Source organism: Alligator mississippiensis, chromosome 1 (genome assembly GCF_030867095.1).
Source record: "Alligator mississippiensis isolate rAllMis1 chromosome 1, rAllMis1, whole genome shotgun sequence".
NCBI lineage: Eukaryota > Metazoa > Chordata > Crocodylia > Alligatoridae > Alligator > Alligator mississippiensis.
In genome coordinates, this window is record NC_081824.1 from 317299343 (window position 1) to 317317568 (window position 18226).

The 18226-nt window shown below is 42.5% G+C and overlaps 1 protein-coding gene across 2 annotated transcripts in view; it reads right to left on the bottom strand.

The window, feature by feature from the left end:
• Nucleotides 1-18226, bottom strand: part of PHEX (phosphate regulating endopeptidase X-linked) — a 176973-nt gene that overhangs the window by 83463 nt on the left and 75284 nt on the right. For both annotated transcript variants that reach the window (XM_006260602.4, XM_059720851.1), the window contains 3 exons: nucleotides 13369-13462; nucleotides 5210-5338; nucleotides 1354-1455 (listed from right to left, as the gene is read on the bottom strand). In XM_006260602.4, the coding sequence (XP_006260664.1) occupies nucleotides 1354-1455; nucleotides 5210-5338; nucleotides 13369-13462 (325 nt within the window). The remainder of the gene's footprint in view (nucleotides 1-1353; nucleotides 1456-5209; nucleotides 5339-13368; nucleotides 13463-18226) is intronic.

Below are 18226 nucleotides of genomic sequence, written 5' to 3' on the forward strand. Positions count from 1 at the left end.
AATTTAGTGGTGGGGGAAAATGATATAAAAGCTTCTGTCATTTTTCAAAGGTGAAAAATTGCATTAGCCCACTTCAAGATAAGCAAATATCTTGATTGAACTAAGATCACTACTTTCAAAGGCTTGTTAAGAAAGTGAACAAAAAATGTTGATAATTGGTGGTTCCAAAGCAATGTGCTCCACTTACCATCAGGTTAGTTAAGATCTGCCTTCACGGCTTTGAGTGATTCACTCATCCCTCTCTATGTTTCTAATTAGTTCTTGCAAAAGGTATCATGAACCACAATTTAAGCAAGTTGCACGCTGAATTGAAGTTTCCTAAGATAAAATGACTTAAGCAGCCTTTTCATCTGAATCTTCAAAAAGTTTTGAAGCCTGCTATTTTTTCATCAAAAAAACTATTATTTTTGTTCAACCATACAAGATGGAAACAACAGTCAGTTGCATTTGAATGCAATTCTGTTTAGAGATGATGATTCCTAACTGAATTTTGACCAATAAGGTGGAATGCCCTGTCCTTAGTCCATTGCAACCATTGCTCTGTGTGCTGGGCTATGCTTGGATGAGCTTACTTCCCAGGCCCCTTCACAAAAGAAACAGAGGCATGAAGTGGCAGTTGTAGGAAACCTGCAGTTCTTGCTCACATCTGTTTCATCTGTAATCACACAGTTCATAAACCATCATGAGTGGAAGACTCCTCCTTAAGAATGATGCTTTCATATATGATGGCACTGCATTTGGACACTGCTGGCTGGCTACAATAGTAACATCACTTTTGGAAGTACTACTTTCAGAGATAGACCCTCAATAATGACAGTAGACAAGGTGCCAGACATGGACTGTTCAAATGCCCAATGATAGGTTGGAGCCTCATTCTACAAAGCACTCAGCACTGAACCTCCTAAATTCCTGTTGCTGTTTTACATTGCTGTTATGCATTTGGATTATGGTAGTACCTAAGAACCCCATTGTGAAAGCACGTTGATAAGTAACAAAGACAGCTGCTTTCACCCTGAACTCACAATCTATATGTCAGTCACAATGCAAGATATAAAAGGAATAGAGAGAATGAGGCAACAAAATAAACAGAACTTGACAGAAAATCCGGTTACTCAGCATCAAGTCAACAGATTGCCTATGTAAATTCTCAGATAAATTAGTAAATGAAGACTAAATAAAAATTCTAGTCCCAATAAATCCCCCAATAAAATTTGGGGGCTGGACTCAATCTCACGAGGTCCCTTCCAGCCCCTAATGTCTATGAAATCTTTGAAATCCAATGACAAAATTTCACTTCACCTCAATGGAGTGGGATTTCACCAAGCAGTTTAATTTTTCCCAATGAATCCTCACCTTTTCATAAGCTTTCCTCTTTGTCTCCGAGTCCATCCAGTCATTTTCCTTTTCCAACATATCAACAAAGGCCCATCGAATGCCTTCAGTCAATTCCTCCATCTGCAAGACAAATTCACCCCGGTAAAGAATGTCATGGTAGACTGACCAGGAAAAAAAACCCCAAATTTGTTTTATGGTGGAATGAGACTATATCTGTCCCTCTCTATAACACCAAAGTTGCTCTCTTCCCACCTAACTTTCTCCTCCTCCCAACCACTGGGTATTTTAGTCCCACCAAATTTGTCTTTTTTTCTTCTCTTCAGCTGACTCACATGATTTCCTCACTTCCTTCCTTTCATGACACAGCCATGAACAATCAAGGATGAAGTTACATGTTACACTTAGACCACTCTAAAGGCACATAAAATGCCAGTGTTCATACATTAAGGCTCACTAACTCATTCTAAGTCCCCTCTGAGCATCTCAAATTTATACCACTTGAGGCAAGAGTTAACTCTGGTCTGTGCTACTTAGCTCATGTTACGGTAACTTTGGTTAGCTCCATGGAGATAAAACAAGCAATTTGCAATCCTTGAGGATCCCTGATCCCTGTCCCCTTCCTCTCCTGCCAGAACAGGGATGGAGCACAGGTGTCCTGGTTCCTAGCCATGCTCCTACTCATCAGCCCTCTGGTAGCAAGTCAGAGGTATGCAAGCAAGACACAGCATTACTCCTTAACATGCAAGTGCTCACAACACATTCTAACTTTAACACCACTTAACATTACACAGATTTAGTATGGTCTAACTGTAACTTGCAACTTCATCCCAAGAGAATGCCCTTCTTGCACTTATGGTGCATGTGTGCGTATAGACCACTTTATAAATAGTTACTGAAAAATCCTCAGTTTGGATAGGTTGTATCATGACCCAGTTGCAAAAGGCTCTATTATTTACCGATCAAATGTTAAATGCAGGCTGCTAATGTAATAAGTACATATTGTTTTATGACAAAGAGTAATGGCTCAAACAGTAGTTCAGGCCTGATTGGGGTAGTAATTTACATCTGTTCAAAGTTGGGAAAACTTGCCACCATTCTGGCTTTTGGTAGCATTTTTCATGCACTTTTCATAAATGACTACACAAATTGTTAAGTACATTCCAAATGTAGGAATAGTAATGCTTAGACACTAGGGGGATGCTTTTTTCACAAAAACCCTAATGAGAGGGGAAAAAAAAGGGAGAGAGATTCTTCTACGGCAGAAATGTAGAAATGTCAGTCCAATCCTGGTCGGCTGGAACAAAAGAGGTACTTGTTGCCAATTATTTTTACTTGTGTCAACAGATGAGACTGAAGGCAATTACTAAGACAACATTAGGAGAATGTGGCAATGTGGCAACAATTATTAAAGTCATTGGAGCTGGCTGGATCAGACCTAGAGTCAGGACAGGAAAAGGCATTCAAAATAAGCTGCAGGTTTCAAGCATATCATTATATAATGCTTATCAGCTGTATTAAATTTAAAAAGCTGGAAATGTCAAGTAACAGTGACATATAACATGTTAATGAGTAGATATGGTATATTTAAAGTGTCCTTGGAGAGCAACCCCCCCCCCCACCCCCAAAACAGACAAACTAGCAACATTATTTTCAGCGAAGCTGTTATTTATGCATCAGACACATTTTAACTTCGAGTGATTTTCTTTTTGGTGCATTTGTCTGAAAATAATAAAGAGAAAAAAGCATTAGGCATCCATTTATTAGTCATTTTGCTCCCTCTTTATTAAATAACTCATATTTTATAGACAATGTAGGATAACCAGAATAGGCACAACATTAAATATGACCTAATAGTCAACATTCACAGTAAACTGCATCCAAGAGAATAAGGTAACTTAAAGAATATTGATGGCAGAACACTGACTCAATTAACTTAGTGCACTAATGAGGTGAACTCCCTGTACTTGGAGGTTGCAAGTTCAAACTCAAGCTCTGCAATTGGACCCTTGTGTATATTTAAGTTTTATGCACCAGCTGTAGCTGTAGGGGGTGGAGGAAAAACCTATTCATACTATCAAAGTTATTACTGAAATTGCTCAGGCATAGCTGTAAGAAACACTGCAGACACTGTAGGTCAAAACTAGTGCTATATTTAGACACAAATAATATATTTTGATAAAAGAGAGAAAAGGCAAATATGGTATGAGGCATCAGTGTCTAAAACCTGAAAACGCTCTGCTACACCATAACTCACAATTTTCTTATCATGGACAGTGATATGACACTCCTTTAGCTAAGGCAGAAATGTTCTAGAAATTAGAATGGGCTCCTAGTTTAATAGAAAGAAAATGGAAAAAATTGTGGAAAAAAGAATTATTCGAAATAGACTGAATAGCCATACTTAAAAAGGTTTCAGTCAAACTAACCTCTGTTATTGCATCTGCATACCCAGTTAGTGTTCCACACTCTTCCTTCTGTGCCAGCAATTTTGTGCCCTGTGGCACACTGAGGATGCACACTTGTGGGTTTTTTGTTGTTTTTTTTAGAACTGGCCTTAAGGAAAATTTACTGCAGTACCTAAGAAATGCTTGAACTATATTGCATTTAAGCAGTAATCCATCTTTCTTTGCATTCCTTCACATCTTCAAATAGTAACAAAAATACTTGCATTTCTTATGGCCCTTCTTTCCTTCCTCCTTAATCTGGCCTACAGGTCATTTGTAACATTAGCAATTTCTTTGCCAAAAAACTGTAATATACTTTATGATCTCAATGACAAATCAAGTTGCTGAAAAAGCTGGATGTGCATTTTACTAATTCAAAGATAACACCTTCAACAATAATAAAAGTTATCCAGGGTCTAAGAAAGAAATTACTCTACTGACTCTGGTTCATCCAATTAGGGTTCCTGCTTTGACAGTGGGTAACACCTGGTGCTGTAAATGAAGCTGATGAAACCAAAGATGAACTCAAGGCAACTTTTTCAGATCAGGATTCTGGGCCTAATTAAATGTCCGTTAGAGTATTTCCAAGGACTACAATAAGCTTTTGAGCAGTTGTAAATTCAAATGTGATTTTTCCCCAACATTAGCAATTGGCAATCCAGCATAAGACTAAGAAAATGCACCAGCTAGGAGTTAAAGCTAAAATTTAAAGTTAGAAAAGTTCAACCTGAAAATAAATCTCAACCTATTCTGAGGGTAATTAATCAAAGGATTTCCTTTGGTAATAAATGTAGCAGAATGTAGTATCTTTAAACTGAGAATGGATGAAGGTCCAAAAGTATCCTCTGTGCTCAAAAGTATAGAAGAATAATTTGCTCCACAGTAGAAATGACTAGTTGAAATATGACAGGTGCTACACAGAAGGTTTGACTTGATGACTACAGTTGAAGCTTTTGTCTCTAAAAATATCTGAATCACAAATCCTGAGTGATCCTGATATTTGGATCTGAACTTTCTCAAAATTACAGATTCCTTGTCCTGGCCCAGTTCTCTGGAAAATAATATTAAGAGTCCACATTGCCATCAGACATGCAATTCTGTATTGTGCAGAACAGACCCTTGCAGCTAAAAAATCTTGGGCAAGGTCTTCAACTAGTGCAGATCAACACAGTTGCAAAGCTTAGGCCAGCTTACTCATGCTGAGGACCCTTATTCTCTTGCAATCACAAGTTTTGGTTAACCCTTATTCAAACCATTTATATGTGTTTGAAAAACTTGTAGTGGTAGAGAATCACCAGACTAAATTCCCACTGTGGCCTTTTATTTGTTCAAGTAACTTTTTCAATGTGCTACTGGTGGAAAGTTTCTCTTAAAAGTTGAATTAAATTTAGTCCACTGGGATAAAGAAACTAATTAAAAGGCAGACTTACCATTCCCCTCTTGTCTTCTTGAAAATGGACATCCACAAACATCTTACCAACGACATAAGGGAGCGCTCCTTCAACGAGACTGACACATTTATCCCACTGAGGCAACAAAGTCGTGGTCCCCTGGATGACCTGCTCATATCATACAATGGAATATAAACCATTAAGAAAAACAATTGAGTGGCACCCTCACACAGTAAATTCTGAAAAATCAACATAATTTACCTAATATGTACAATTTTAAAATTGTTTTTGGTCTGTGTACTCAAAAAAATGTAAGGAACCACAAATCAGTTCTTCAGAGAACTGTGACATTCATCTGAACCCTCAAACTCCCTTAGCTAGCTCAGGAGGCTTCTGGATAGATTTCTGTACTGAAGTGCCAGAAAACTGTATGGGATTTCCAGTTGATGCCCCATTTAACAGGGACTCGGCACATCTACATGAGACATTTACCACACAGTTGACTAAGTAACTGCGCAGTAAATATCTCTGCATCTACACACACCCTCCATTAAGGCACACAAAACTAATAAATTCTGCAGCAGGGTAGTACTACTGTGCTGCAGAGTTTTTCTGTGCACAGCAGTGCATGTGTAGACACTGCCCAGCTGGCTGGAGAACAAGGGTGCTTTAGTGTGAGGGCTGCCTACTGGCTAGCCCTGCACTGCAGCACTGTCATGCCCCAGCCAGCCCCGCCACAGTACATTGAGCCTAGTCGCAGCAGCCCCTGGCTGCTGCAACCCAACTCAGTGTGCTACGGTCCAGGCACAGATGCAGACGCATGCCCAGGATCTTCCTGGGTGCAATAAACTCCACAGTTTATTGCTGCCCCCTAATAGCATGTGTAGAGGCACCCACTGGGCGCATCCAGATGAGCCTGCAGGTGCCTCTTGCAGTGTCTCAAACCCCTTTGAGATGCTGCAAGAGGGACGTGCAGGAATGAGAAAATGTTTCCCAGGCTGCAAAAAACCCCACGGGGAACCGTGCCCTGAGGTAACCAGAGTCTGGGTCCTCCACAAAAATGCTTTAGCTACCAGAGCATCTCTATGGTTAGCCCTCACCCCAGTGCAGAAGCACACTGACTGCCCATTCAGGGCATGCAGTGTGCCATCAGCGGGGAGCTGGACCCAGGCTCCACTGCCAGTCAGTAAGGGGTTGGGGGGCTCGAGGAGGGGGAAGGGGACCATGGAGGGGGACCTCTGCTGGCCCCACCTGCTCCCCCAGCCTCCTGATCCCTTCCCTGTCCGGCCCCAAGCCCCCCCTGATCCCTGGACCCCCAGCATCTGTGCTGCCTGTGGGGGCTCTGCCAGGAGGCCCTGGAGCCCCCACAGCCCCTGCTCAGTAAGTAGAGGCATTTTTTTTTTTTAAGTGCCGGAGGCTGGGGTGGGGAGGCAGCCAGCGGGAGCTGAGGGTGCAAGTGGGGGATGGGGCCAGGTAGGGCAGCCACTAGGGGGGCTGCAGGAGCTGGCGGGGGATGGAGCCAGGTGGGGAAACACTCCAGGGGCTGGGGGAGTAAGCTGGAGTGGAGTGGGGCATGTGAGCTCTTCAGGGGCCCGTAGCCCCTGTGGGGAGGCTATAACCTGAGGGGGGGCCATGGCCCCTGTGGGGGAAAATAGCCTCTGAGGGGGGGCTGTAACCCCTGGGGGGGGGGATGTAGCCCCTGTAGGGGGCAGCAAAACATATATTCATGTATTCATGAATTCAGAAGACATGTATTTAGAATTCACTTTATTATTATTATTATAGACTGGTAGTCTTCCAAATTGCTTTAACACTGTAGATATAGCAATAAAACATTGCCCAACTGATCGTGGTCTCTCTCTCTCTCTCTGTAGTGGTCTTAGGCTTTAAGTGTGGAGGAATATGGATTTTGGGGTATTTTACAGAGTCAATTTGGGATTTTTGTATCAGGGATTTTTCAGTTTTCCAATAGGGAACACCAGTATTCCTGCTAGGCAGGACCCTACCTGCAGTGGCAGGACCCTGCCTGCTCAGAGCTGGTACCTTGGACCCAGCTGGCTGTGGCTGACCTCCTGGCCAATTGGGGCCAGGAGGACATGCTTTAACAGTTCAAAGCAGGCCACCACACCCAGAACATCTTCTGGGTGATAGCTGCCCAGATGGCCGGGCAGGGGCACACATGGCAGTAGTGCTGCACAAAAGCCAACTCCACAGTCACAGCCCACTGGCAGCTGGCCCAGAGGGGCAGATGCTTCATCCAGGTCTGGCAGGTGCACAGCAGGTCACAGGCAAGCAGCAGCCACCACTGCCAGACTGCTGCAGTAGGTAGAGGGTGCAGGGAACTCTTAGGGCTGCTTCAGGAGTCTGGCTGGCACAAGGGGGAGTGTCCCCGGAGCTCCTGAGAGTGAGTAGTGCTGAGCTACTTGCCAAAGCAGCTTTTTGTACTGCTGGGGCAGGACAGGGAAGCTTTTTATACTGCTGTGGGCAGGCTCTAGCTCCCCCTGGCTGCAGATCTGGGAGGAACCAGGCAGGGTTATTTTGCCCCAAGTGGCACAATTTGCTCCACAACAAAGTGCATGTGTGAGCACGTGCACTGAAGCAAAAAGCCCCAGCTCAAATTTGCACCACTTCTATTTGAGCTGCTGCAAGCGCACGTGCTTGCACGTGTAGACACACTCACTGAGTAGCTCAGTCAACCTGAAGTAAAAACCCCATTCCAGTAATAGGTTGCAGGGTCATGGTTAGAGACCTACCAAATTCATAACAGAAGTGGTTCTGCACAAGAGTTCCTCTAATCTTTCAGGTTGCCTCATGCACCCACTCTGCTGATTGGCAGAGGGTCCCTGCCACTTGCTCCTGATCAGCAGGGAGGTGAAAACTGCAGCTTTAAATATAGTGCCATTTTGCATCCTGACTGATCAGCAGAGCCACCAGCGCCCCTCAGCCAATCAGTAATGGGGGAGTAGTGCATGTGGGAACCTGCAAGATTAAAGAAGCTGTCAAGCAGCCCACTTCTGCCATGAATTTGGTAGATCCCTAGTCAAGGTAGCCACAAAACAGAGGTATAGTCAAGCTCCCTGCTCTTCCTCCAACCTTGTAAAATAGTAGGAAGAGTGATTGGAGCCTACAGAAGAGCTCCACTTTTATCCAGCTAATCTGGAAAGATTGGTGGCATATGGAAGAACTCCTAGGGATATGCTATCCCTCAGATTAAAGTGACAGGGTGCTACTGATACTACCTAGATGCCAAGGTAGGAGGTAAGCTAAATACCACCAGTTAAAAAGTTAGAAGCTACAATGGTGGCTCAAAAGCCTCTAGCCAGATGTGCTGACTATCTCTCAGGTAACAAAGCTCCAAATAATTTCTTCCCCAATTCTTGACTCAGAGTCTAAGAACCATAGGAGCAAGTCAGGTATTGTACTCTAATTCTCTGCTGTGCTCCTGTCCATGACATCCATCTTGCTACTGCCTGCTTAATATGTGTGCAGTTCTCATCCTATTCCTAAAGAGCACCATCCACACTGATAGGAGGCTCATATTATTTATCAGTCCCTAAGAAGAGTATCAGCCTAGTTCGGCAGCCAGGCCTTATCCCCAGGGAAACTTCTCCTAATCACACTTTCTACCAAGAGACAGGGGTGCAGACTGATAATCTTGCATTAAATAATGTCTGCATTTTTGGTTTGGGGAGAAGAAGGTACTCATGTGCAAGAAAAAAAGACAACTGCTTTGGCTAGAGGGCACCAATGTAAATTCATGGATGTAGGACACCTGTGGAAATGAAGAAGGGTAACAATGCGTGCAGAGGAATTGGGCAAGTGTGTTTGAATGCAAAGGGACAGCAATGTGAAATGGGAGAACATCCTTAGTTGTCTGAAAGACGACAGGGGGCACACTGTTCAGAGGAGGGATTGACAGATCTATGAGGATGGGGTTGAAGTAGGGTAAGGAGTTATGAAAGGGAGTGAAAGATCATATAGGTCAAAGGAAGAGAAGGAAGAACTTATAGAAGGACCATTGAAGGGGTAAGTAAGTAAAAGAGAAATTAGGAAACAGTGAGAGAGAGAGAGAGAGAGATCTATGAAGGAAAGAAAAACTGGAGTAACAGAACAGAAAAAGGACAGAGGGAGGAAGAAACAATGCATTACTTCACTGAATATTTTGTAAAGTCGAAAATTACAAAGAGAAAAATGTTTGACGTGCATGAACTCAGTCTTTTGACAGCCAAACTCACAGCTCATAACTCTTTAATTCAGCAAATATGTGTGGTCTGATCATCAGGCTTGGAAGATAAATGGCAAGAGGAGGGCCAACTTTGGGACTCAGGAGGAATAGTAAGAGGCCACATTTCAGTAAGACAAATAATAAGATTAGGATGAGCAGATAGGTCATTCTATCTTCTCAAAATATATTGGTTGTCTGGACTGCTTAGTACCCACTGGCCCTCCTCTCTGCTGCAGAGCTCCATGGGGAGGAAAAAATAACTCAGGTACTTCATGGTTATCCTTCACTAACTTGCAACACTGATGGTCTCTGAAAGGACTAGCATTCAGCTTTTATAAACCCAAAACATATCATCTGTGACAATGGTATTCAAGTGTGGTAGAGCATTACAGCAGTGAGCTAGAAACACCCGTAAAGTTTTCAATTACATTTCAGGCAGGAAAATTAGGAAAGAGTGGTGCATTTTGGATTGCATACTATTTTTATTTTTGTGAGAGTGGGCTGTGAGCAACACACAGGGCTGCAAAGGTGTGCAGCTCTGTAACACAATTTAGAGTTCTACAAGCCAATTTACTACTGTCCTCCCCAAAAGTCACCAACCACTTAGAACTAACATATCCAGAGTAGAGACACTGATAATCCAATAAGCAAATACATTTCTTAGCATATAGGGATGCTGCATTCCAGAGCCTATGAAAAGGCCCCTCTGCTTTCTATAAAAGCTGCGTTTTCTGCTTGCCTCCCATCACCAGAAAAAGGGCTAGCCATCTTATTTTAATACACTTGTATACTTCAGGTACTGCTGGATACATGAGGCATAGTTAGTCTGTGTCAGATTGCTTTGGAGCAGTCCCATTACCATCCCACATCAGTGCCCAACCACTCACTCCTACTCAATGTATGCCAAATACTGGAAAGTGTCAGTTTTTTTTAGCATAGCTCAGGGCATGCCCAGTGATGTTCTCAGGATCCCAGCCTTTGATGTGCTCATGAGCAGCACTGGGCATACCCAATACCACTCTGAAGCATAGACAGGACATTTTTTCAGCATGCTGAACACCTGAAGCAGGAGTGAGTAGATGAGGCATGTTTTCAAAGCACTGCTTCCTAGCACTGTCTAATGCAGTGTAGATAGGCCCTCAGGGTCCTGTCTGTCTATGCTGTGCTTAATGCACTGTGGCTGTGATCTAAACAATGATATTATTCAATCCCATTGTATCCATCACTGCAAAGGACTTTGACATGACCCTATATACAATCTTGTTTTACCATTCATTCAAGGTTTTGTGCTCTGATTTATAGGCCCCTGGCAGAAGTTGCATTTAAAGTGTAATTAATGTGTTAATGTAGAAATAAATTGTAATATGATTGATATTCAAGAAATTTATCACCCAATTTTGAGCTTTAATAATTGTGATCCAGCCACAAAAATGTTATTTATTACATGTAGAATATCTTTGCAGCTTATTTGTATCACACTTTAATTTGAATATGCCTCATGTTATAGATAAATTGATATTGTTTGGCTAGGTCCTCCAGCATCCCAGGGCGGATGGGTTTTTTTTGTCTCACCTATCCCCCGCCCTCCCCTCCCAACCCACCCACCCCTTCCTGCAAAGGGCTTCTCTGGGATTGTGAATGTTGCTGCACTTCGGTGTTTCAAGAAGATGTCACGATGACTCACTACCTTGTTTCCCTTTCCCCAACCAGCCTTCAGGTGGTGTCACATATTCAATTTAACACTTACTATGGGCAGTTAAAATGTGAGCTGACATACATTCAGGCAGTTTGGCATGTGTTTAGTGCTCTCAGGGCTTGGCAAAGTTGTTGCTTTTCAGTGGAGGGTTATCTCCTAACACATACTAACATGAATAGGTCACTGCAGTCCAATGATTTACAACTGTTGCAAGTGAACATCTGACTCCACCCTTGAAAGATACTTCTTTAAGGAGCCCTTTAGCACTTGCTCCCTGTTAGAGCTGAAGTATACAAACACTTAACATGACATGCTTTATTTGCACACAGTAGGAATGTGTTGAGGAAAAAGTAAAAACACAGACACAAAAGTACCATGTAAGGTGTCCCAGGAGAGTTTGAGCCCTACCACTCTTGCTCCACCCCTTGCCTCCCCTACCCTTTGCACAGGTCTCCCCCTGCTCTGCACAAGAGTCATAGGAATAGCTCCACTGGTAAGCTCAGAGCTCATTTTCCATTAGCAGCACAGCTAAAGGGAGTAATGGGGGGAATGACAGCCCCTGCCAGCAGCTCTGCAGCCCCTCTTGTGCTTTTTTCCCCTCTGGCTAACTTGCTCTGTGAATGCAAAGCAGGCCATATGGAGCAGCAATTTCCACCAGGCAACATTACCTGTTCGATGGAAATCATATCTGCTAGGTGCCACAGTATAAGCATCTCCCTGAAAAAATACATCTTGATGCAATTTGCAGAAGATACCACTTTCTTTTTTTATGAGCTGTAAGATTCAGGAGGGGCCCTCATAAACATGCACAATGGACAGAATTTGCCCCAATGCAAAAAAGGCAGCACAAAGCCTACACACTACTAACAAGAAATTTTGCAAGTGTTATTTTGGAAAGTGCTGCATCAACTCCATTTAGATATTTTGTTTCCACTCTCCAGGACCATACACAGAAAAACACATACAGCTATTTAGTGTGTCAAAAAAACGTAGTCACTAAACCCATAGGGTGCCCTTTGGGAATTTTCTGCCATGTGGAAAAATGTTCATTCTTATAACATTATCCTGCCAGGCTAGTTAATGGTCAGCAATATATATATTGCCTACCAAGAAATACCTCAAAAAAGGACACAGCTAGGAATTGAGAGCCAGTTACATTATTTATTGTATCATACTCAAATAGCTGTCATTAGAGAAGAACATTGGCATCACTTCCCATATTTAAAAAAAAAGTACTCAATTATTATTTAGGAGTCTGACTAATTCTATAGCTGCTCAAATACTATTTATTAAATATATTCTGAGCAAGATCATTAGTCATTTTCTTCATTTCAGGCAGGGAGTGTAGAACTCCCACTTTGCTGTGCCAGGTACATATCACATGTAGATTTATTACATGAAGAAAGCAGCCCCTGTGGGTTAGCTAATTCTCACTCTCACATGCTTATCTTGCCCAAAAGTCCCATCTTATCAAGTGTGGCATGGGAAGAAATCTAGTTGCATGGGCAGACAGCACATTAACCTCCCTCTGAAACAAGCGGGAACCAAGAACCAGACTGTGGCTCTCAGTCATATTCTGATGTTCATAGGGCAATGAGACTCCAGGCTGCACTTTCTCAGGGCCAAATCCCAATTTTGACCTACTTTTGTAACTGTTCCTAAATTTAAAAATGTTTACAGTTATTCTTATATAAATGTCAATAGTAATTAATGAGACATCAGGGCTAGCTCCACTTTGGCCCGGAGCAGCAATCCCAGAAAAAGTCCTTCTGACTAGGCTCAGCTGTTCCACTGAGAGGGCTCTGCAGTCTGGCCAGCATTAGGGGCTGGAAAAAGTTTGGGCATGTTCAGTGAGGGTAAAACCTTTTAGAGATGTGTCTGCTAAAATCAAAGATGTCTCTACTGCACACGTTTTAAGTGTTCTTGTTCCAAAATTTTATCTCAAGGCCAATTGTTGGCAGACTTTTACAGGTAAGACAAGGGGCACTTCCTTCATACAAACCACACCCCTGCCAAATTTAAAGGATGAGGGTACTAGAGTTGTTCAAAGGAAAAGTCTCAAGAATTCCTTAGTATGGACAAAGCAACATACTTTCCACTAGCCTCCTACTCAGAAATGGCTTAAACTGTTCTGACTGACATATTCCCCTAAGTGGAAAATGGTTAAGTTTTGGCAAAGTTATACTGAAAACAAAACCTTATAATGGAAGCTGTCAGTCAATCTGAGTAGTAGAAAGTGCTAGTGATCTTATGTATAATAAAAACTGAAAAACTTACCCGAGAAAATTCCAGCCACCTATATTGAAAGCGTCTGCTAAGATTAAATATTCTTGAATACACCATCCTCCACACCAAATAGTTGGCAATGGTCCTGTTAAATGAGATATACTTTTATTAGACACCCTGATCCATACGTGAAGTACACTGAAGCACCCAAGGAAGAAATATTCATCTCTTTCTGTAAGAGCTGTTTGTTCCTGAATAGTGGATATTTTACCTCAAAATTAATGAGAGGTTGGGGGAAAAAAAGATAAAATCCTATTTCACAGAAGCCACTGCATGACAACAATTTATTATATAAATTGTGTAATTATAAACATTTTCTAGAAGATGCTTACAAGTCTATATCCTAATATTATCCTAATATTACCATAAATACTCTTCATACAGTGTCATTTTTATTCAGGCATTCTCTGTTCAAGTAGTATTTGTATAAGGTGGTATTCATATTTGGACTATGAAGTGCTGGTAGTTAAGTAACTTTACAGAGATTATAGACTACATGGTAATTTTTTACTTGTGAATCAAAATGCTGGTTATCTATCTTTGTTAGTGAGACAGACAAATGACAAATTAAACTAAAATAATCAATAATTAGTTAGCATATATAGTCATCAGATTGTAACAGTACCTTTCCTTTGAAAATCTCACAGTACTTTACAGGTGTGGGTAACAACTAGGGCTATGCAAAACGGGCCCTATATGATTTGGATTAAGCCCAAATCGGGGACAGTGATTCGATTCATTGATTCGGATCACTGTCCCCAATTCGATTTGGCTGAATCCAAATCTGAAGATTTGAGAATCAGGGATATGGCCATAGACACAGCTTTAAATGTTTTTTCTACATACCTCGGGGTACCAGGCTCATGAACATTGCAATGCTGGGCAGATGGAGCATCCCACAGGAGCACCGGGGGGGGGGGGAGGGGGGGGCCACATGCTTGGCAGTAAACTTGGGTCCACCAGGGAACATGTGGGGGTCCCCCCCATACCTCCCCCAGCTTGGCAATCAGCCATGGGGGGAATCCCAGGTGCCCCCCCCCGTGCTTCTGGTCCATTTCCGGGTTTGCTGCTGAGCATGCTGGAGAGCCCTTCATGCTCCTGTGGGATGCTCCATCTGTCCCAGCATCACAGCATTCACTAGCCGCTTGCTACCTAGAGGTATGTAGAAAAAACATTTAAAGCTGTCTATGTCCAAATTTCCAAATCTTTCCAAATCTCTCTGAATTGATTCGTAGGGTTCTGATTCAATTCAGAGAGATTAAAGGGTCCTCTGATCTGATTCATAGATTTGGCCATCGAATCAGGCCGAATCTCTGCCAAATCAAATCAGGGGCCGAGGTTTCGCACAGCCCTAGTAACAATTGTTGTGAAGATGTTGGAGTTCCATTTTAGCACAGAATGGACACATGAGGGCATACAGTCTTTGACGGCATGTTAAACCCAGCTTGGAGTACTTCCTGCCATGTTTTCAGAAGTCTTGTTATCTACATTCAACAGATTAAACCTAGTACTAATATGCCTACCCAAGCTACAATCCCATACATAGACCTAGGCAGTATGATGAGATTAATATTGCTGCAACTGTAGCAGTTCAGGCCCTGAGGGTGGCTACATGGCACACCTAGTGACCACCTGGATCCCACTCCAACACCACTCACCCCTCTGACCTCTCAGGGGTCCACCCCACTGTCTTTCCTGCCATGTCTTGATGTTAAAGGCAAAACAGGAAGATTGCCCTTAGAACTCAGTGGACTTGGGCACCCTCTCTGCCTGGCTTCTTTTCAAGCTCAACTGGGCCAGCTCAATTCAGAGCTTTGTCGCACTGCACAGTCTCTCTATCTCAAGGGTATTGCCTCAGAGGGTTCTCCTTGGCCCCATCACAGAGCTTGGTCCTTCAACCTGTAAATCTCTGTCTGGGCTTTGGCTTTCTGGCCTTATCCCTCTTATTCTGGCTGTGCCCCTAAGTCAGGTCCACTGCCCCAGACCTCAGGTTCTGGACCCCACCCCCAGATTCAACCTCTCAGGCATTGGCTCCTGCTGCCTTGGTATTGTCCTCTCAAGCTCTGGGTCTGCTCACACAGTCTTTGAGCTTCTGGCCCTCTCTTGCCCTCTGTCACCTTAGGTTCAGGACCCATGCAAACAGTCTCTTTGGCTGAGGATGAGGGTCAGAGCCTGCGATCTAGTCCTCCAGCAAAGAGGCTGCACTTCTCTAGGAGCTTCCTGCAGCTTCCAAGACTTCCCTTACAGCCGTTCCCAGTTCTCTGTTTTCCAACATAAGCACAGGTAGACTGCTTCAAAACTAAATTCCTTTCCCCAGCGTGGTTCTGTGTCACACCATAACAAACAGGGATCCTGATTTTCTCTGATTAAAAAAATCCCCAATTTCCAGTTTAAAAGAAGTAACCTAAAATCCACATTTTTCCATGATTAAAATGAAACACTTCTAAGATATATATCTATCTATCTATCTATCTATCTATCTATCTATCTATCTATCTATCTATCTATCTATCATGGTGTTTCATTTTAAAGCAACCAATCAGAGTGCTCCAGCAGCATTCTGGATAAGAGGGGTCAATAGTGACACAGCAGAATGCCACCATGATGGTGGAGATGGTGTAGCATGAACAGACTAATTCATGTAATCAATAAACACGGCACCTTGACTTATCCCCTTTTATAAAGTTTTGCTCGTAATTTGAGCAATTGGCAATTTGTGTAACATTTTGGTGGAGAATGTGTGTGGGGGTGAATAAGGTTCTATGTTGAGGTTATTGATCAGTTGTGTGTTATCTGTATAGTAAGTTTTGTCTGTATATGTGTTTGTCTGCCTATCTTAAGGTGTGCACACCGACCGGTGGTAGAAGTCCTGGGTATAGTGGTCTCAGGTTAGACTGACCACTTAGAAAAAGAGAGGAATACTTGTATACTTGGACAAGTTGTTTAACTTGGAAAGCTCACCTTGTGGGTTGTGGATAATTAAGAAGCTCACTTTGTGGGTTATAGACTACCAAAGTAGTCTGGACCACCTATAAAGAGGGGTCCATTGTGTTGGTTTAAGTTTTGTTTTCAGACTTGGTTATCTTGGAAATTGGACTTTTTGGCAGGTTTTTACGGATTTGTATACGGGATTCAAGTAGTAACTAACAGTAACTAACTTTAAGCAGTAAAAAAAATACAGGAGATGGAAGTTAAGATGTTCAAAAGAAAAACAGTAAAGAGTGAGGCAGATGTCAAAGATGTCAAAGATTCCCTGCCTACATATCTGCAAGATACGTCTTTTTTTTTTTAAAGTGCTGCAGCGGTTTGGATATAGTCCTTAGACTGAGCAGGCAGTATCTGATGCATATACTATTGCAGACTTAGAAGACAAATTTAAGAACTATATGCAGAGATATAATATACCACCACACTCCATGAAAAAGGAGACTGCAGCAATGTGGCTTTTATAGGAGGCTACTAAAAATCTGTTCCTCCGTCTAACTGTTAGGAGGCATTTTAAAGGAGTTAGCTAAAATTTGTAGTAAGGTAGAGTTGTATAGTAATTGTGACTAGGGTTGTAAGTTTTGTGCAGGAGAGATGGTTTGTTACCGCTGACCAGAAAACTTTGTTTGTCTGGGTCAGGCAGAGTAGTAGACACGAGTACATGCTGTGGTACGCTTGGGATTAAGTAAGACCTTCCCACTGTGTTTTCAATAGGAAGCTAAGAGAGAGCAGAGAAAGTCACCTCTCTACTGGAAAGGCTGTGTAAATGACAGGGTCCTTGGGAAGGGTTAAGTTTTATAGATAGTTACAAGAGCACTTGTGTGTTTTCTGTGAAGTTTGTAAGTTACATGTGTAAGTTATGGCAAAGTAAAGTGTTACGCAATCAGTGAAGCTTCAAAGAGATCAAAAACGTTTAAAGAAATGTAAGACAGCTACTTCGGGATCCTGTGTGCCAAGAATAAAATAAAAAAAAAAAGGCAGCCAGTAGGACAAAAAGAGACAAGGTATGTTACTAGACATCTGCTTAGGCAGTGGCAGAAAAATTGTGATTGGAAGTGAGGGGAAACCTGGTTCTGCCCCCTGCCTCTCCAGGAACAGTGAAGGGCCTAGAAGAGATAGAGATTGTTACAGGAGCATAAGGGCTTGTTTTTGGAAACATCAGGGTACAGCTGTGTAAACAGAGATCAGTGCCCAGAATTACTTTGAGTTACTCTGGGCAGGGAAAGAGCAGTGAGCTTATCAGAAGCATGTTTTGTTTTTTCTCTGCAGAGGCATAGTTTGACGGTTCCTTTTTAAGGTAGGAAAAGTTTTTTCTGAAGGAATTGTGTGTGGTGTGCAATTCGTCGCCCATGGTCTTTTGGAGAGAGCTAGAATGGAGCTTACTGGACTGTGTGTCTGTGAGGAAAAAAGACAAAGATTGTTTTCGGTACGTAAAAGGCAAGGCCAACACAAAGTGTGCAGCTGTAAGAAAGAGAGAGAGAAATCAAGATTTGCTGTATAAATTGGTCTGCTGAGAGCAAAGCAATAAGGAGCCACTGATGAGAACAAACTGTGAAGCCTGTAGCCCAGAAAAGGTTATGGTTCAGATCTGTTAAAGGAAATGAAAGCTGAAAGTTAGGTCAAACCTAGAAGTGTTGGGATTCTAGAGAGTTGCTGGAGAGAGAAATTTGCTAAAAAAAGTATTGCCATCAGAGTTAAAAGAACATTGATAGATCCAGAAACCTGCTGAAAAGTAAGAGATCTCTAAAAGTGTTTGAGAACAGGCTCACAGAGCACAGAAAAAAATTAAGAATGGGTGCTAAAGAGCAGAGCTCACCCAAAGTTTGAGAGCGTGGAAAGCCATGGACTCAGTCTAAAAGATGTC